This window comes from Panthera tigris, chromosome A1, assembly GCF_018350195.1.
Source record: "Panthera tigris isolate Pti1 chromosome A1, P.tigris_Pti1_mat1.1, whole genome shotgun sequence".
NCBI lineage: Eukaryota > Metazoa > Chordata > Mammalia > Carnivora > Felidae > Panthera > Panthera tigris.
In genome coordinates this window covers 116,581,742-116,602,131 of record NC_056660.1, presented here as the reverse complement: position 1 = coordinate 116,602,131, position 20,390 = coordinate 116,581,742, and the positions used below count along the sequence as shown (strand labels likewise).

Genomic DNA, 20,390 nt, shown 5'->3' with positions numbered 1-20,390 from the left:
TAACAGAATATTTTTCACACAGCTGCATGCCACTTGGAAGAAAATTGTAAACAATTTGCCTGGCCAGTCACAGCCATAGGTGTGCTTTTCTCTTCTCAGTCTGCAGGACTCCAGTTCATTGGATCTCCTTGGGTATATTTGTATTCTTCTATCCTTGCTGCAGCTATCCCATAATCAGAATGGAGAGGCAACTGATTCAGATTTCAGTGCTCAGATTCTAGCTATGACTATAACACAAGTACTGCAATGGCCACTTGAACTTGCAAGTTGGAAACAACCAATAGGACCTGGACCAGGCTAAGTCAAGTGTCTCAGAAACAAAATTAATGTCACCCAAAAATGTAGTACTAAAGATAGATACTATTTAATGCAATATTCTAAAAAAAAAATAAAACTTAATGAACAAAATCAATGATGGACAAAATATCAGAATAGTAAACAAAGAAAGAATATAACCACACACTTGCACAAACGTGGTCTCATCCTAATCCCATCCCTGTCACATTCTGATGTCAACTTTATTGTTTCCTGAACTCATTAGGGGAAAAAATTACCATACCTACTGTACAGTTCCCTCTCCTGGGCTGTTCCTTCAAGGACAAGAGGGCTATCAAACATCTAGATATAATAATGCTGGAACTGTTAAAATTACAAAATAAAGCTCCTTTAGTTTGCAAATATGATCTCTTCTAGAATATGTTATCAATGCCAAGTTTATTACATGCATTTATGCATGAAAGGAAAAATCTCTTTAAAAGTGGAAAAGCTATGTAAAAGCAATGTTACTCTAGTAGTTATATGTGCATGCAGGGCATCTCTACCATCTACTAAAGCTACTTCCCCCCGTCCCCCACCAAACGCACATATACAAGCATACATAGACACACAAACACTTAGTGCAGCCCTGGAGTTCTAAAACTGGGCCAGGCATTACCAGTCATGTGTCATGAAAGATTTTTATTGCTTTTTCATGACTCTGCTGATAATTTGGAAGCAATGCTCTTTTTGAGGCATTCCAGATGAATCCAAGAAAGACATAAGTATTTATCCTTGGGAGATAGCTTTAAATTCTATACTAATAAAATATTTGTGAAGTAACGTAAGAAAGGAGTAGTGAATACTGACACATGGGGGTCTCTGAGCCTGTTACAAAACACACATCTCTGTGTTTTGAAAAGGTTGTTAGGAATTTCTGATCTTTCTACCAAGCATATTTTACCAAGATATTTAGATTGATGATCTGCTTATGAAGATTTTCAGGACACATGCCTCGGTAATTTATTTTACTAAGTAAACTTTTTGGTCCTGCTGCTTCCCTGCCTGAGAAGGAAACCAGTTCTGGATTATTCCATAAATATCATAGTCATTTTGTCAGGGCACCACTCCCACAGGTTTTAAAGTATAGCTTATCAGCTCACCTTCTCATTCTCTTCTTTAGAACTTAACCTTGGCATTGCTACTAGCCAAAAATATTCCTTTGAAAGTTCAGTTTTTATGTATGTCTGTATTAGCCAAATTGGAAAATGACTAAATGAAGCTATAAAGTCAGCTACATTATCTCTGAGTATTCATCTCATGGCTGCAAACTGGCTGCTTCAACTCAAGGCTTACTCACCAGTACATACACTGGTTATGAAAAAGGAACATGGGCAAAAGACCTAAGAACATGCCACCTCAGACTAACCCTCTGAGAAATATTTGCCTTAATTATACCAAAATTGAAAGCTTTTTCACAGTAAAAAAAGCATCAGCAAAATAAAAAGGCAACCTACTAAAAGGGAGATGATAATTGCAAATGACATATCCAATAATCAAAATATGTAAAGAACTTCTACAACTCAACACCAAAAAGCAAATAATCCAATTTAATGGGCAGAGGACCTCACATTTTTTTTCAAAGACATGCAGATATCCAATACATACATGAAAAGATGCTTGACATCACCAATAATGAAGGAAATGCAAATCAAACAAAATAAGACATCAACCTACACCTGTCAGAATGGCTGGTATCAAAAAGACAAGAAATAGCAAGTGTTGGCAAGGATGTGGAGAAGAAGGAACTCCCCTGAACTGATGGTAGGAATGTAAATTGGTGCAACCACTGTGGAAAACAGTATGGTGTTTCCTCAAAAAACTAAAAATAGAAATACCATACAAGGCAGTAATACACATTGGTTATTTAACCAAAGAAAAAAAAACACTAATTCAAAAATATATATGTACCTTTATGTATAATGCAGCTTTATTTACAACAGCCAAGGTATGGAAGCAACTTAAGAGTCCATCAACAGATGAATGGATAAAGATGATGTGATGTGTGTGTGTATGTGTGTATATATATATATATATATATACACACACACACACAAGAGAATATTATTCAGCCCTTAAGAAGAACAAGATCTCACCATTTTCAACAACATGGACCTAAGTGTATTATGCAAAGTGACACATGTCAGACAGACAAATACCATATAATTGCACTTACATGTGGAATCTAAAAAAAAAAAAAAAAAAAAAAAAACCTGAACAAACCAAAAACAGAAACAAAAACAGACCCACAAACACAAAGAACAAACTGGTGTTTGCCAGAGAGGAGGGAAGTGGTGATGTGTACAAAAGGTGAAGAAGAGTGAGAGACACAGGCTTCCAGTTATGGAATGTATAATTCATGGGGATGAAAGGTAGGGCATAGGGAATACAGTCAATGGCATTGTAATAGTGTTGGAAGATGGTACCTACACTTGTGATGAGTAAAGCATAATATATGGGGTTGTTAAATTACTGAATTATACACCTGAAACCCATTTAACATTGTGTATCAACTATACTTCAATTTAAAAAAGGAAAAGAAAAAAGCTTTAAAAAAAGAAAAATTTCCCTTAAGCAAAATTCCCCAAATGCACTTTCAAATCATTAACAACAGCTGAATACTATATTCCTACCTGCAAGGGATCATGGGAACATGAATATTTTGGCCTAGAAGAGGGGAAGGCAAAGAAAAATGGGTTCAGAAATGGCTTTTTAGTAGTCACTTCTGTTTCCTATTGTTGCTGTAACAAATTACAAAAAAATTGTGACTTAAAAACTCAAGTTTAATATTTTACAGTTCTAGAAGACAGAAGTCTAAAATGGGTCTCACTGGGCTATATTTAAGGTAGGGCTGCATCCCTTTCTGTAGGCTCTAAGGGAGAATATATTTTTGCCTTATCTAGCTTCTAGTGCCTCCCTGAATTCCTTCACTGGAGGGTCCCTTCCATCTTCAAACTCACCAAAGGCTGGCCAAGTCTTTCCTAAAACATCTCTCTGATAATGACTCTTATTAAGGGCTCTTGTGATTGCATTGGATTCACCTGGATTGTCTAGGGTAATCTAGTTTAAGGTCAGCTGATTATCAACTTAATTCTACCAGCAATTTTAATTCCTCTTTGCCACTTAACTTGATACTCATGGTTCCAGAGATTACTTTGTGGGGCCATTATCCTTCTTACCACACTCCATTCTCTGCCCCCCTCCAAAGATCCACATTCATTCCACATTAAAAAAATATATTCAAGGTCCCCAAAGATCTCATCTCATTATAGTATCAACTCAGTCCATAATTTCATCTAAATCTCATCAACTCAAAAGTTCCAAATTTCACCAGTGACATCATCTAAATTAGGTATGGTTGAGACTCTAATTACCTATCCTGAGCATAATTCCTCTCCATCTGTGGACCAGTAAAACTAATTATCTGTTCTTCAAACTGTATAATGACAAGAGGGCATAGGTAACAATAGTTATTCCAGTTCAAAAAACAGAAAATGAAAGCAGTCATATGTTCCAAGAAATGTAGAAATCCATGTAGGAAAACTCTATTTGCTTTCAAGGCCTGGGTTTGGAGCTCCACCCTCCAGGCTCCAGCTCTGTTTTAAGAGTCATCTTTTGCATGAGAGGGTAGTACATGTTTTAGCTAAGTAGTTTTTTCAGTCGTTTCTTGCTTATATAATTGTGAAGTACAACAGGTTTCTTTTCTGTCATTCTCTCTGTGCCTTCCAACTTATGCTGGTAATATTTCTGCCGGTATAACATTCTCAAGAACCTTTTGAGTCCCTTGTGTATGTCACAGGGATTCTCTCTCCTATACAAAGGGCTGCTTCAGAGTTCTTTCCTGGGTAATCTCATCTCTATTACTGACTTCGGCTGAGATGTTTGGGATTTCCATGAAACACATGCCTAATCTCTTTAAAGAACCTGCTGCATGACTGAATACTCTTACCTATTAATTCTTCCAAAGCACTATCAAAAGGTTGTCCTGTGACACCCTTGGCTTTCTCTCTAAAGCATGCTGTCCTAATAGTGACTTTCCTTTTTGAGCCCCTTTTGCCATTTGAATAGGCTGAGAATTTCCCACATGACCAAGTTCTAGTTCCTTTTTGCTTAACAGTTCTTCCCTCCATCTGTCTCATTACTCTCATATTTTATTATAAGCATCAAGAAGAAATGAGGTTGCGCCTCCAACTCCTTGCCTGGAAATCTCCTCAGTTAAATAACCAAGCTGATTATTTACAAGTCCTTCTTCGGTAAAACTGCAGGACACAACTCAGCCTAGTTTTCTGCTACTATATAACAAGGATTCTCTTTACTTTCCAATATCACCTTCTTCACCTCATTTCTTTCTGAGCCCTCATTATCAGTGACTTTAACACCCATATTTCTACCAGCATTCTCTTTACAAGGATTTAGATATTCCGTAAGGTAACGTATATTTTCTCCACCATGCTCATTTCCTCCTGAGACTTTGATAGTAGAATTGATAACATCCATATTTCTACTAACAGTCTGTCCAAAACAATCTAGACTTTTTCCATCATGCTTTTCAAAATTCTTCCAGCCTCTGCCTTCCTTCCAGTTCCAAAAAAACTTTCATGATTTTAGTTATTTGTTACAACAGCATTCCACTCCCAGGTAACAAAACCTGTGGCATTCAGTGTTCAACTGCAGAAACAGAACCATTAGGAGATACAAAATGAAAGATTTGTTGCAAGGAAGTGACTTACTCAATTGTGAGAGCTGGCTAGGCAAGTCCATTATCTGTAGGGCAGGCAATTACAGGGCTGGCTGAAACTCTGGAGCACAAGCTGAAGCCACTGCCCACAGACAGAATTTCTTCCGCATCTCAGGGAAAACTCAGATGTGTTCTTAAAGCCTTTTGACTTATTAAATCACTCCTACACAGAACATCTGGGATATTCTCCCTATTTTAAGGTTAGCTAATTAGCAACCTTAATTCCATCTGAACCTAATTCATCTTCACAGTATAGCATAACATCTTCACAGGTTCCAGGAATTAGGATGCAGAAGTCTTTAGGGGGCCATTATTCTGCCTACGCACACTATTTTATAGCATTTCCAAAATTAAGAGGCTCCTGGAGGCTGAGATAAATTTTCTTTGGCTAACTAATAGTAATATACAATGTATTTTCTTTCAAATCCCTTAACAATAAGCACAATGTCATCATCCAAAGGCAAGTAGATACTGGCATATTGTGCCATCAAAAGCTCCACTAGGCCTAGAATCTGGAACTCATTTGAGAATTACTCTGCAATCCCAGGGGACAACTGTAAGCAATGTATTACTCGATACTAGAATCTTTAGAGTATCTAGGAAGTCCTCAACACAGTCAATCTGGGTATCAGCAAATCTGCCCAGGACTCTTAACAAGATTGTAATTTAAGTTACATGTAAGTGACAACCCATAAGTCTTTTCAACATTAATTAATATGAGAAAGAAATCATAATAAAGATATACTTTCATGAGGTGACATATATATTTCAGAGTGAAAATCTAATGATTACAAGTGTGATTTTTAAAAAAATAAATAGCATGAAAATATATACATTGATGCCTATTAGTAAAAGAAAAATCCAAACAGAACTCAGAAGAAACTAGACATTAGTATATACAAACTGATTTCACCCAAAACTCACAAGGGGTTATACAAAAGTTGTAGCTGTGTTACTAATAGAAACTAAAAGGATTCCAGTAATTTAAAAATGAAGTATGTTAAAAGGAATCAGACATTCTTATGTAATATATAGTCAGTAAAATATTTTCAAAATGAGAATTGTTTATTCTAAGAGGTTAATTTTCATATTATCCTTTAGGAATGAGTATGAAAAATTTAATCAGAAATGTGAATTTCCTGATATAAAACTTTTGCTGATTATACAATAATTGTAAAAATAATCATAAGACAACCAAGCCAACAAAGCAAAGTAAATTTACTATGGAAAATGGGGGGGGGGGAGAATTAAAATTACTACTGGATTAAAAAATAAACAGAAAGGTGAAGGAGACAAAGCTAATGTAAAAGCAAACAGGAAACTTTCAGATACCTAAACTATTCTGGAACGTTGGATTTCCCTCTGACTTCCTCCCAAGGTCCTGGTTTAGAATACTGGGGAAGAAGGGCTTCAAGAACTTGAACTCATTGGTCCCCGAGTCTCCCGTCAGACACACCTCATACTGGTAGCTCTGGGACAGCGTCCCCGCGCCGCTGACGTCCACCAAGTGGCCCGGAAAGTGGCCCTCGGGCCCCGAGCAGCGACCCGCAGACGCCGCCCGGCTCCGCCTGCACAGCCGCACCGCCACGAACACCAGCACCGAGAACAGGAAGAGCGACGACACGGACGCCAAGGCCACGACCAAGTAGACGGTGAGCGGGTCTGCCCGCGCCTCGGCCGCCGCCACCTCCGGGAGCGGCAGGTAGGGCTGCGAGAAGCCGTCCACCAGCAGCACGTGCAGCGTGACGCTGGCCGAGCGCGGCGGCTCGCCATTGTCCTTGACCAGCACCACCAGCCTGTGCTTGACGGCGTCGCGCTCGCTCAGCAGCCGGGCCGTGCGCACCTCGCCGTTGTGCGCCCACACGCCGAACAGCCCGGGCTCCGTGGCCTTGAGCAGCTGGTACGACAGCCAGGCGTTCTGGCCCGAGTCGCCGTCCACCGCCACCACCTTGGTCACCAGGTAGCCCGCCTCGGCCGCCCTGGGCACCAGCTCGGTGCAGGGCGCAGAGCCGTTCTGCGGCGGGTACAGCACGAAGGGCGCGTTGTCGTTGTCGTCCAGCACCAGCACGCGCACCCGCGCCTGGCTGCTGAGCGCGGGCGAGCCGCGGTCGGCCGCGCGCACGCCGAACTCGAACGCCTGCAGCGCCTCGTAATCCAGGGACCTGAGCGCGAACAGCTGCCCGTTGTCCGCGTTGATGGACACCAGGGAGGCCAGGGGCAGCTGCGGGTCCGCGGGCGGCAGCAGCGAGTAGGTGACCTGGGCGTTGGCGCCCGAGTCCCTGTCCGTGGCGCTCACGCTGCCGATGTGCAGGGCGGGGCTGTTGTTCTCGCGGACGCGCAGGGTGTAGGTGGTTTGGCTGAAGGCGGGGGCGTTGTCGTTGACGTCGGAGACCGTCACGGTTATGTTGTGCTGCGTTTTCAGCCTGGGGGTCCCCAAGTCGGTGACGGTGATGGTGATGTTGTACTCGGGTCTTGTCTCTCTGTCTAACGCCCCATTTGTTACCAGGGTGTAGAAATTCTCTTCTGATGGCTTCAGGACGAAGGGAAGATCATCCTGGATGGAACAAGTCATCCTTCCGTTGTCCCCCGAGTCTCGGTCTCGAATTCTAAACAAGGCCACTTCTGTCTCTGGAGAATTTTCAGGAATGGGGCTGGTGAGTGATGAAATCGTTAGTTCTGGGAAGTTATCGTTAACATCCACCACCTCAATGGAGACAGAACATCTTCCAGAAAGCCCCCCACCATCAGTCGCATCTATTTCCAGCTCATATGAAGATATTGTCTCAAAATCTAATTTTTTAAGTAGGCGAACTTCTCCTGAAAGGTTGTTTAGCTCAAAAGTTGCGCTTATTTCTTGGGAACTATAAAAATAGGAGTATGATATTTCCCCATATGTCCCAGTGTCTAAATCTCTAGCAGAGACCTTGACTACTAGCGTACCTACAGGGCTGTTCTCTGGAACTTGCACCTGGTAGAGTGTCTGTGCAAACTCAGGGGCATTGTCATTGACGTCTAAGACGAAGATGCGAACCTGGGCGGTGCCAGACCGGGGTGGAGAGCCGCCATCCAGCGCTGTGAGGGTTAAGCTGAGTTCGGCCTGCTTTTCGCGATCCAGCTCTTTGTCTAGTACCAGCTCTGGGTATTTCCTGCCATCCCCCCGGGTGCGGGTAGAAATATGGAAATGAGGGTTGGAACTGATACTGTAATTTTGGATGTTGTTGTTGCCCACGTCCAAGTCCTGGGCTTTTTTCAGTGGAAACGCGGTTCCAGGAGGGCTAGTCTCTGAGATTTTCAGAGTCATTTCTCTTTCAGGAAACTCAGGAGAATGATCATTTATGTCTCTCACCAGTAGTTCAGCTCGAAATACTCCCAGTGGTTTTTTCAGTAACACTTGGAAATGCATTACACATGGATCTGTGGGGCCGCACATCTCCTCCCGATCCAGTTTCTCATGCAGTATCAATTCCCCGGTATGCAGATCAAGCTGCAAGCGGGGTTCGTTATCCTCAGAGACCACCCGGGCTCCCCGCGCGGCTAGCTCCCCAACTCCCAGCCCCAGGTCCTTGGCCAGATTGGCCACAAACGAACCACTCTCTGTTTCCTCCATCACGGAATAGCGTCGGGATTTCCAGCCTGCCAGAGCCACTCCCAACATGAGAAAGAGAATCAGGACTTGCCTTTGTTTAGGAAAACACTCTTTTCCGACCTCCATCTTTAATTCCATAAATGCTTTCCAGAAACGGGGCTCAGCTCTACCTTAGGGACGGTGATAGATCTCTTAGTCGGTAACCTGTCCAGAAATGATGGTGAGTAGTAAGACTTACAGTCCGGAACTCTGCTTACAGGCTTTTGTCTTCGGCTATAGATCTAAGGTAGAGTTCGTAGCAGTTCCTGGGCTTTTTTTTTTTTTTTTTTTTTTTTTTACGCCTTAGCCTGCAGCGCCACCATGCGTTGTCTTCGAAAAGAATTGCTACAATTTATTCCCTCTATGATATCTAGCCAGCTATTAGGAGTTTGGAAATGGTTTGGAAATGATGTAATCAGAAAACCATGCAATTATAATTATTCATTCCTTCATTTAAAAAAAGTGTTATTGATATCTATGTACTAAGTTCTGAAACAGATCAGCAAAGAACCTAAACATGGTCCTTACTTTTTAAAACCTGTAGTATGGGTGAGGTGCTCTGAAAGATGAGAAGTGAAAGAAGACAATAGTGGTATGTCATCTTATAAAAATAACAGCATATGCTTACGTGATTTCTTAAAATTCCCTCAGCAAAAAGGAAAGGGTTAATTCTTCTGGATTTTCTTTCAAATTCTAGGCAGTGTATGTGACAGAATTGTGGTTCCCATTGGTTGAATCATATCAAAGAAAAAACTACCAGTTAGTTCCAGTTTATGATGCCATTTCAACATAAGGTCAGAGAATTATGATTTTATGAAACTTTCAAACTATGGGAAAATGCATATAAGTCCTATAACTCTTACCCTGCTTTTTCTCCTTAGTATTGACCACCATCTGATATAGCATATACATACATAATTAGTTTTTTCTTTTCTGTGTCATTTTTGTGCTTGAGAACTTTGTTTTGTTGACTTCCACATCCCCCAACATCTATAAGAGTCCCTGACACATGGTGGATACTCAACAAATATTTGTTGAATAGATCAATCAATAAATCACAATTAATTTTAAAATTCTCATAGATGGATTCTCCTCCTAATGTAGAAGACCCCCTTTTTTTCTGGGACCCTAGTTCATTATATGAGCTGGATAAACAAGACCCCATATTCCCAAGTAGCCATTTTCTATGTTCTTTTGAATAGTAATTTGCAATAATTCAGAGTGATCTAAATGTATTTCATCAAATGGCAAAACACTCTGGCTTCCACTATGCAATGGAATAGATTCTAAAATACAAACAAAAACCAGAACATAACAACCAGGTTATAAAGATTCTACAAAAAAGGTATACATCTCTTTTAGAACACATTTCACATTGTCAATGTTATTTCACCCTAATGCTATTATGACACTGATTATATGCAAAAACTCCTACGTAGAATTTTCATAAGACATTCCAAAAACAGTAAAATTTGAAAATAGCCACCAATTCTTCTCAAAATCATACATTTTAACAAAGGCTTGTGCTTATCCCTTACTAATATTCCACAAACTTTTGATCCCAAATATTACATTAATATAAAAACCCTAAGTTAAAAATTTCCAATTAATAGTAAAGTTCAACCCATGAAAGAATATCTAAACATGCTTTTGACAAGGGAAAAATCCACTTAGCTATCATAATTAAAAGGAGATTTATTAAAAGAGCACATATTTGTCTCCAAAAACCCAAGGGAGAAAGCAGACTTGGGAGAGATTGGTTAATCTGTAAAGTTGCTTTTTAGGCATCTCCTTTCTTCTTTTCCCTAAGTGGATTGACTTTCTGTGTTTCTTTCCATTTATTTAGCCAACATGATATCACATTCTTGTTAAGTTCTTAACAGAAAAACTATTTTAAAACATTTTTTTAGGGGCGCCTGGGTGGCTCAGTCGGTTAAGCGACCGACTTCAGCTCAGGTCCTGATCTCACAGTTTGTGAGGTCAAGCCCCGCATAGGGCTCTGTGCTGACAGCTCAGAGCCTGGAGCCTGCTTCAGTTTCTGTGCCTCCCTCTCTCTCTGCCCCTCCCCTGCTCAAGCTCTGTCTTTCTCTGTCTCAAAAATAAATAAATAAAACATTTTTTTAGCGTTTACTTATTCTTGAGAGAGAGACAGAGACAGAGCATGAGTGGGGGAGGGTCAGAGAGAGGAGACACAGAATCCGAAGCAGGATCCAGGCTCCAGGCTGTCAGCACAGAGACTGACGAGGGGCTCTGAGCCACCCAGGTGCCCAACAGAAAAACTATTTTAGATCTGATTTCTAAAGCCATTTTTTAAACAAAAGAGTCAGATTTGCTCAGCTTGGATTAGCGATATCTACCATCTTGTCTGATTGTCTGAAGTCACAAGGGGAAATGAGTGAAATAAATGTAGCTGAAATGTAGAATAAATGTCACTTCAACTGAAGAGAGAAGTTTACCGAACATGATGGGGTGGGCTAGACAAAAAGGATCTATCATTTAAGTATCTTGAAATAATCTAATAATCTTTTAATAATACTCATATATATGATATATTGAAGGTTGTTATAGAAGAAAAGCCCTTAAATATGGGAGAAATTGTAGCCTTTCTATTTAATACTACCGTGAAACAAAAATATGCATTTTTTGCAGAACTTTTTTCCACTTAAAAATTTAAGATAGGTAAGCTTAATACCAGATTAAACATAGGCTTCATTATGTTAATGAATGATACCTCCTAAGTAACCACAACATCAAAAATTTAGAGCTTCCATATAACAACCAAATAGAGGATGGAGCTGGAGTCATCTTCAAATCAACAGTGCTCGATAATGAAAAGTTGATAAACTGAACCACATGTTCATGATTTTTCAGTAAAGCAATAAATTTGAAATTTCTTTGTTTCCATCAAAATAGAAATAAAAAAAACAGAGTAAATATGAGGATATGCTTAAAGAATATTTCTAATCCCTTTAATAGGAATGTGGAATCAGCAAAACACCCAAGAAACACATTCTATATGGACCAAAGCAGTAATGGAGACCTATCATATTTAGAAAGAACTAACCTGCATCCAAATTCGTAATTGAATCCAAAATTTACAAAATGTGTGTTTTCCTCCACATCATTCACAGACTTCTGTTGAGCAATGGAGACAACAGATTTCAAAAACTTAAATTCCTTGGTCCCAGATCCTCTCCTGACACACCTCGTACTGGTAGCTCTGGGACAGCGTCCCCGCGCCGCTGACGTCCACCAAGTGGCCCGGAAAGTGGCCCTCGGGCCCCGAGCAGCGACCCGCAGACGCCGCCCGGCTCCGCCTGCACAGCCGCACCGCCACGAACACCAGCACCGAGAACAGGAAGAGCGACGACACGGACGCCAAGGCCACGACCAAGTAGACGGTGAGCGGGTCTGCCCGCGCCTCGGCCGCCGCCACCTCCGGGAGCGGCAGGTAGGGCTGCGAGAAGCCGTCCACCAGCAGCACGTGCAGCGTGACGCTGGCCGAGCGCGGCGGCTCGCCATTGTCCTTGACCAGCACCACCAGCCTGTGCTTGACGGCGTCGCGCTCGCTCAGCAGCCGGGCCGTGCGCACCTCGCCGTTGTGCGCCCACACGCCGAACAGCCCGGGCTCCGTGGCCTTGAGCAGCTGGTACGACAGCCAGGCGTTCTGGCCCGAGTCGCCGTCCACCGCCACCACCTTGGTCACCAGGTAGCCCGCCTCGGCCGCCCTGGGCACCAGCTCGGTGCAGGGCGCAGAGCCGTTCTGCGGCGGGTACAGCACGAAGGGCGCGTTGTCGTTGTCGTCCAGCACCAGCACGCGCACCCGCGCCTGGCTGCTGAGCGCGGGCGAGCCGCGGTCGGCCGCGCGCACGCCGAACTCGAACGCCTGCAGCGCCTCGTAATCCAGGGACCTGAGCGCGAACAGCTGCCCGTTGTCCGCGTTGATGGACACCAGGGAGGCCAGGGGCAGCTGCGGGTCCGCGGGCGGCAGCAGCGAGTAGGTGACCTGGGCGTTGGCGCCCGAGTCCCTGTCCGTGGCGCTCACGCTGCCGATGTGCAGGGCGGGGCTGTTGTTCTCGCGGACGCGCAGGGTGTAGGTGGTTTGGCTGAAGGCGGGGGCGTTGTCGTTGACGTCGGAGACCGTCACGGTTATGTTGTGCTGCGTTTTCAGCCTGGGGGTCCCCAAGTCAGTGACGGTGATGGTGATGTTGTACTCAGATCTTGTCTCTCTGTCTAGCACTCCTTCTGTTACTAACTTGTAGAAATTTTCAACAGAATGTTTCAGAGTGAACGGAACATCTTCCTGGATGGAACAAACCATCCTCCCATTTTCCCCAGAGTCTGGGTCTTGAATACTGAAAAGAGCTATCGTGGTCTCAGGGGAATTTTCAGGGATGGAACTTATAAGGGAAGCCACCGTCATTTCTGGGGTGTTGTCATTTATATCCATCACCTCTATTATGACAGTGCATTTTCCCGAAAGACCTGCCCCATCAGAAGCCTTAATATCCAGCTCATATGACTTAATTTTTTCAAAATCTAATTTCCTAATTATTTTAATTTCTCCTGTGAGTTCATTTAGTGCAAATGTCCTAGTAATCTCTTCATCGCCATAGAAAAATGAATAGACTACTTCACCGTTTATTCCTGTGTCTAAATCTCTAGCTGAAACAGTGACAATAAGAGATCCCAGGGGACTGTTTTCCAGGATCTGCACACAATAGAGTGGCTGCACAAACTCAGGAGCATTGTCATTGATGTCCAAAACATGAATGAGGACCAGGGTAGTCCCAGTTTTGGGAGGAGTTCCACCATCTACTGCCATGAGAGTTAATCTAAACTCGGGCTGCTGTTCTCGATCTAGGGCTTTGTCCAGAACCAGTTCCGGGTATTTTCTGCCTTCACCGCTGTTGCGGGTGAGCACGTGGAAATGGGAGTTGGGATAAATGGTGTAGTTTTGAACATTATTGACACCTACATCCAAATCTTGCGCATTTTTCAGGGGAAACACAGCCCCTGGAAGAGTATTTTCCATGATTTTTAAAATCATTTCTGCCTCTGGGAACACAGGGGAATTGTCATTTATGTCAGTGACCAAAAGCTTATACCTATATACCTCCAAAGGTTCTTCCAGTAACACTTGAAATTGCAGTACACAAGGTTCAGTGGAGCCACACAATTCTTCCCGATCCAGTTTCTCATTTACTTGTAAATCTCCAGTCTGAAGGTTCAGCTGAAAATGCTTTTTGTCATTGTTAAAAATGATCCGAGCCCTCCGCCGAGAGAGCTCTCTTGCCCCTAGCCCTATATCCTTTGCTAGATTGGCCACAAAAGAACCACTCTCTGTTTCTTCTGTAATAAAATAATCTTCCCGCTCCGCGCAAGTGTGAGCCAGCAAAACAAAGAGAAGAAGAACTTGCCTTAGTCTAGGAAAACGCTCCTCTTCAGCCTCCATTTCTCCAACGCCAAAAGCCTTTAGAATCTGGGTACTTACTGGATCTTTAGGCAAACTGCTCTGCAAGTCGATCCCTGCCGCAAGGTTAATTCTCTTCTCTTAGATCTGCGTATAACTGCAGGGACAGTAACCATCCGCCTGTCTGGTATTCCCAGCCTTAGCTTACAGCGCCACCATGTGTTGTACTTAAACCTAGTTTACTGACGATGCTACAAAACGTGTAACACTCATTTTATTTACATGCACACACAAAAACATACCACAGATTACGCATGGGATGGTTTATAAATAAAATGATAACTTGTATTCTCCTGTGAAGTTATAAATGTGGAAATGGTGACAGGCACGTTAGGAAAGGATGTTGGCAAGAACAAAGCCAACTGTATTTGTTCAACACTTATTTCATGTTATACGTCAAATATTGTACTAAGTGTTGGAAATACAAATACCTTCTCTGACCTCATGGACTTGTCTATTATATTGTATAATCTGTGCTCTGGGGAAAAATTAAGTAGAAAACGGTGTTGATATCAGTCTATTCCTAAACAAAGAATATACACAAACTCACTGCCACTACAGTAGGTGAAGAGATTCATTCACATGTTTCAGGAGTATAAACTTAAGTGATAGACCAGCTAGAATTGGTTTACTATGCAAATTCAATAGACAGTTTAAGGGGTGGGGCACCTGGGTGGTTCAGCGGGTTAAGCATCAGACTCTTGATTTCTGCTCAGGTCATGATCTCAGGGATGGTGGGATCCAGCCCTGCATAAGGCATGCTGACAGCGTGGAGCCTGCATGGGATTCTCTGTCTCTCTGCCCCTAACCTGCACTTGCTCTCTCTCTCAAAATAAAGAAATAAACTTAAAATTTAAGAAATAAAATTAAAAAAAAAGAAAGTTTAGGAGTGCCTGGGCAGCTCAATAGGTGAAGTGTTGGGACTTTGGCTCAGGTCATGATCTCAGGGTTCATGAGTTCCAGCCCCACATTGGGCTCTCCACTGTCAACATGGGGCCACTTAGGATCCTCTGTCCCCAGATCACTCTGTTCCTCCCCACACTCTCTTTCGTTCAAAAATAAATAAACATTAAAAAAGTTGAAGGGGTTATGGATGACTTATGTGTAAATTTTGTCTAAGGAGAATGTGTCTGTACCTATGTGAGCATACTGTATTGATTTGTTCCATTGCACAAAACAATTTGTGAAGATATCTACATTTATTCCTAAAATCAAGACACATGTTGAAGCAGAGATTCACTGAGATCTTGAAACATAGCATGGTGAAGATCATAAAAATAAAGGGCTGAAGTTAAACCAATAAATAAAGTGCAGAAGAAAATAAGATGGATTCATCTGAAAGAGCAGGTAAAACTTATATCAAATAAGGAAGATCACAACTCATTTTTAGCAAGCAGCTCACATGTCTCTGAATAGCTTGGGATCCTGGCACCCTAGCATGACTTCAGAGTCCTAGCAATGGGAAAAACATCTTGTGGTAGGGGATCTGTGTCTCCCCAGTTGCATCAAACTTTAGCCAAAATTTTAATAACTTTTAAATAGATACTATCATGAAATCTGGTACACTAATATGTAGCTAACTGGGAAAACAGCATGGGCCAAGTGTAAAAACTGTCTTGCATATTAGTTTAATTCTATTAAGGTACAAATCACTCAAACTGACATTCTATTTTATAATGTTTTCCTCTACACAGCAAAACAAATTTGATTATGTAAATCTAAAATGTGAGAACATGCTGGTAACAATAAAAATCTGATAATTTTCCTCATAGAAAGATGTCGGTCATGCATCAAACTCTTTATTATGGAATCAAAAGTCCAAGAAAATGTGCCCTTAATGTCCATGCACTTTAAAAAATATTAATAGGTAGATGCTGGTACCTGTATCAGTAAATTAATGGATCAAAATTAGTTTTTAATTCCCATTTGTCATCTCTCAGATAAATTTTCACATTATTTTCTCTTCTGAGAAGAACATTTTAAGCCCATATACTTGGTAGAAAGCTTGAAATTTTTTTCATGAAAGTTCTAGTAATAGACTAGAATCAATCAAATTACTACTAATGAAATCATGAATTACCCTATATTATTTATAAATGGGATTATTTATAGATCCTGAAGATTTTACATTAAATGATAAAATAATTCTGTTCACATTGAACTTAGTTATTTTTAAAAGAGATGCTAAGGAAGGTTTGATGTATAGATATCCAAACAATAACAAATTCAATGTTACTTTTTAAAACTAATCCTGAAGCACATTTAAACAAAGGAGGGATACCTGTTAACAAAATATTCCATAAAACATTTTATAACATCTTTAAGTTGAAAGATCTTATAAATTATTTACAAAATTAAGTTTTGTAACAAAACTCTCGAGTACAGATTAGTTATCTCTAAGCTTGTACATTTTTATCCCATTCATTGATTAAGGTAATATTAAAAACCTGCAGTAAAAGACCAGAGTTTATGGTAGTCTAATTGAATACTCAAAACTGCATGTATCATTCCAAAAGAGTTTGGTTTCAACAAATGCCTTCTCCCCAAGATGCGTTAAATAAAGGAGTTTTATTATTAGGGAACTGGAGTTTCACTGCAAATGTGAAGGGCAATTAGACATTAGGGACTTAGGAACACTGGAATCAGGAACTAACATGCCTAGAATCAAATGGCTCTTAGTCTCTTCTGTTTCTTAGGCTTCTGCCTCCACCAGTCCCTTATTCCTTCTCATTTTCCTTCCAGTCCTCCTTTCTTTCTTCCCTCTCTACATGCCACTCTGTCCTGCCAGCTTACACAAGTATAACATGGCTACCTCAGCCCATACTTAATATTTATTTCCTAGTTACAAGCAATCAAGAAAAAAATAGATGAACTACATCATAAGTAGAAATTTAGAGGCTTGGAGAATGTGACTATGTCTACTTTAATCAGGAGTCTATTACTAGGCTAATCAAAAATGGCCAAGAGAGGTAAAGAAAAGTATAATAAACATCTCAACAGTGATTACCTCCCTTGGGAAGTCCCAGGAAGTTCTCAGACAAGAAGTGTGGGCTGGATATGTATCTTAATCCAAACAAGATTAAAATTTATTTTAATACATCTTCCAGCAATATATACAGTTCCAAAGTGTTTACAAAGAAAAATACCTAAATGCAGAAAAATTACTCAAATATTTGGTTGGAAAGATTGGCAAAATTGATTATGGTTTTTTAAAAAATCTAAATAAGATAACATCTCAGAAACCATGCATGGTTTTTATTTATATCATGCACTTTCCTCTATCAAACATATAAAAACAGTTTCAGTGAGAGGATCTACAGCTTAGACACCCAGAGAATATGACTGAACCCAGTGTACCATTAAGCTTGAAGGGAAAATGCTGTATATTTGAATAAATTACTTGAGGTTGCATTTTGGAAGAAAGTCTAAGCAAATCCTAGCTCCCTTAGTTTTTCCACAGTTAATATTTAAAAAGTAGATAGCAGAAAATTCATCAAAACGTCTGGAAACTCTTAAGTAAAATGAAGTTACCCAAAACAAAGAATTTTACATTACAATGAACATATTTTACAAAGAAATAGCACTCACTCTAAAAGTTCTGCAGAGTAATCAAATCCCTAAATGAACTCAAAGCCATTCAGAAAGGTGTGGCTTTCCTCCATTTTACCTTCTGGGGGAGAGACGTTGGGGATAGCGGGTTTAAGGAACTTGAATTCACTGGTCCCCGATCCTCCCCGAAGACACACCTCGTACTGGTAGCTCTGCGACAGCGTCCCCGCGCCGCTGACGTCCACCAGGTGGCCCGGAAAGTGGCCCTCGGGCCCCGAGCAGCGACCCGCAGACGCCGCCCGGCTCCGCCTGCACAGCCGCACCGCCACGAACACCAGCACCGAGAACAGGAAGAGCGACGACACGGACGCCAAGGCCACGACCAAGTAGACGGTGAGCGGGTCTGCCCGCGCCTCGGCCGCCGCCACCTCCGGGAGCGGCAGGTAGGGCTGCGAGAAGCCGTCCACCAGCAGCACGTGCAGCGTGACGCTGGCCGAGCGCGGCGGCTCGCCATTGTCCTTGACCAGCACCACCAGCCTGTGCTTGACGGCGTCGCGCTCGCTCAGCAGCCGGGCCGTGCGCACCTCGCCGTTGTGCGCCCACACGCCGAACAGCCCGGGCTCCGTGGCCTTGAGCAGCTGGTACGACAGCCAGGCGTTCTGGCCCGAGTCGCCGTCCACCGCCACCACCTTGGTCACCAGGTAGCCCGCCTCGGCCGCCCTGGGCACCAGCTCGGTGCAGGGCGCAGAGCCGTTCTGCGGCGGGTACAGCACGAAGGGCGCGTTGTCGTTGTCGTCCAGCACCAGCACGCGCACCCGCGCCTGGCTGCTGAGCGCGGGCGAGCCGCGGTCGGCCGCGCGCACGCCGAACTCGAACGCCTGCAGCGCCTCGTAATCCAGGGACCTGAGCGCGAACAGCTGCCCGTTGTCCGCGTTGATGGACACCAGGGAGGCCAGGGGCAGCTGCGGGTCCGCGGGCGGCAGCAGCGAGTAGGTGACCTGGGCGTTGGCGCCCGAGTCCCTGTCCGTGGCGCTCACGCTGCCGATGTGCAGGGCGGGGCTGTTGTTCTCGCGGACGCGCAGGGTGTAGGTGGTTTGGCTGAAGGCGGGGGCGTTGTCGTTGACGTCGGAGACCGTCACGGTTATTTTGTGCTGCGTTTTCAGCCTGGGGGTCCCCAAGTCGGTGACGGTGATTGTGATGTTGTACTCGGCCTGGCTTTCTCTGTCCAGTGGGAGTCCTGCTACCAGAGTGTAGAAATTCTTGAAGGTAGGCTTCAGGAGAAAGGGGAGATCGTCCTGAATTGAGCACACCATCCTCCCGTTGTCCCCAGAATCTTGATCTCTTACACTGAAAATAGCGACCACCATCTCAGGCGACGAATTTTCTGGTATGGGGCTGGTAAGAGATGTCATGACTATTTCTGGTGGGTTGTCATTCACATCCACAACCTGAACTAAAACTGCTGATTTTCCCGAAAGGCTACCACCATCTGTTGCCTGAATATTTATTGTAAATGACTGAATTAATTCAAAATCCAGAAGCGCTTTTAAGCGGATTTCACCAGAAATTGGATGGATTTCAAATGTTTTCCGTATGTCTCTGGAGACATGGGAAAATGAGTATGATAGTTCTCCATATATTCCCGCATCCAAATCCGTAGCAGACACCCTAACGACCAAGGAGTCCAGAGGGCTGTTTTCTGGTACCTGAACCTCATAGACAGACCTCTCAAACTCTGGAGCATTGTCATTGATATCGAAGACCAAAATACGAACAAGTGTAGTTCCAGACCTGGACGGGGACCCGCCATCCAAAGCTGTTACAATTAATGTAAACTCAGATTCCTTTTCTCGATCCAGAGATTGGTCCAGGAACAGCTCTGGGTATTTTCTTCCATCATCACTGTCTTGTAATTTAAGATGGAAATAAGGATTGGGGCTTAATGTGTAGTTTTGGACACCATTCTTTCCTACATCCAAGTCCTGGGCACTGTCCATTGGAAATGAGGCTCCTGGAGCAGTACCTTCTGAGATTTTCAGAAGCATATGTTTGTCTAGGAATGCAGGGGTATGATCATTTATGTCATTGACCCAAAGCTCAGCCCGAAAAAACTGTAAAGGATTTTCAAATAATACCTGGAAATGCAATATACATGGTTCTGTGAGATGGCAAAGTGCCTCCCGGTCCAGTTGTTCATTTAAGAGCAAGTTGCCAGTCTGCTGATCCAACTGTAAATATGGTTTATGGTCATCAAAGATGACTCTTGCCCCCCGTGCAACCAAGTCTTCAACACCCAAACCTGTATCTTTCACAACATTGGCTATAAAGGAGCCAATTTCCATTTCCTCTGATACAGAATAGCGCCAGGGCTCTGAACACACCAAAGACCCTCCCAGGAAAACAAAGAAAAGCAGCACTTGCCTTATCTGCTGAGGGCACCCCTCTCCTGACTCCATGGCTCCTTAGACAAACGTCTTTCTGCAGAAATGTTTCAACTCAGTCGCAAACAGCTCCTAAATTGCTCCTCTCATCTATCAGCCTGGACCACTGGTAATCTGTGGATTTGTAATCCTGCCACGAAGGTGTTGTTGGTTCCTTAGCTTTCTCTTGAAATCCTCTTTTCCCCCTTCCTGCTTCTCCTGTGCTCTCAGTTCCACTGACTAATGGAGACCAGAGCATTTGATGATACA

At 42.8% G+C, this 20,390-nt stretch overlaps 2 protein-coding genes across 6 annotated transcripts in view; both read right to left on the bottom strand.

Moving 5' to 3' along the window:
- The window catches only part of LOC107179229 (protocadherin beta-15-like), a 31,547-nt gene extending 11,157 nt beyond the window's left edge, over positions 1 to 20,390 (bottom strand). Inside the window, exons 1-3 of one of the 5 annotated variants that reach the window (XM_042985534.1) lie at positions 11,743 to 11,805; positions 6,386 to 8,843; positions 2,949 to 2,982 (exon numbers count right to left, since the gene is read on the bottom strand). In XM_042985534.1, coding sequence (XP_042841468.1) covers positions 2,949 to 2,982; positions 6,386 to 8,777 — 2,426 coding nt within the window. In that variant the 5' untranslated portion in view covers positions 8,778 to 8,843; positions 11,743 to 11,805. Of the gene's footprint in view, positions 1 to 2,948; positions 2,983 to 6,385; positions 10,357 to 11,742; positions 11,806 to 17,739 lie in introns of those variants that run through there. The other 4 variants (XM_042985548.1, XM_042985545.1, XM_042985540.1 and 1 more) reach the window with 4 other exon arrangements.
- On the bottom strand, positions 11,756 to 14,211 carry LOC122238535 (protocadherin beta-15-like). The gene has a single exon (XM_042985600.1). It carries the CDS (start codon positions 14,131 to 14,133, stop codon positions 11,848 to 11,850), a length of 2,286 nt encoding a protein of 761 aa, XP_042841534.1. The 5' UTR covers positions 14,134 to 14,211; the 3' UTR covers positions 11,756 to 11,847.

Bases quoted from the DNA above. Each gene is read 5' to 3' on its own strand.
- LOC122238535 (XM_042985600.1), bottom strand. From the start codon at position 14,133: ATGGAGGCTGAAGAGGAGCGTTTTCCTAGACTAAGGCAAGTTCTTCTT.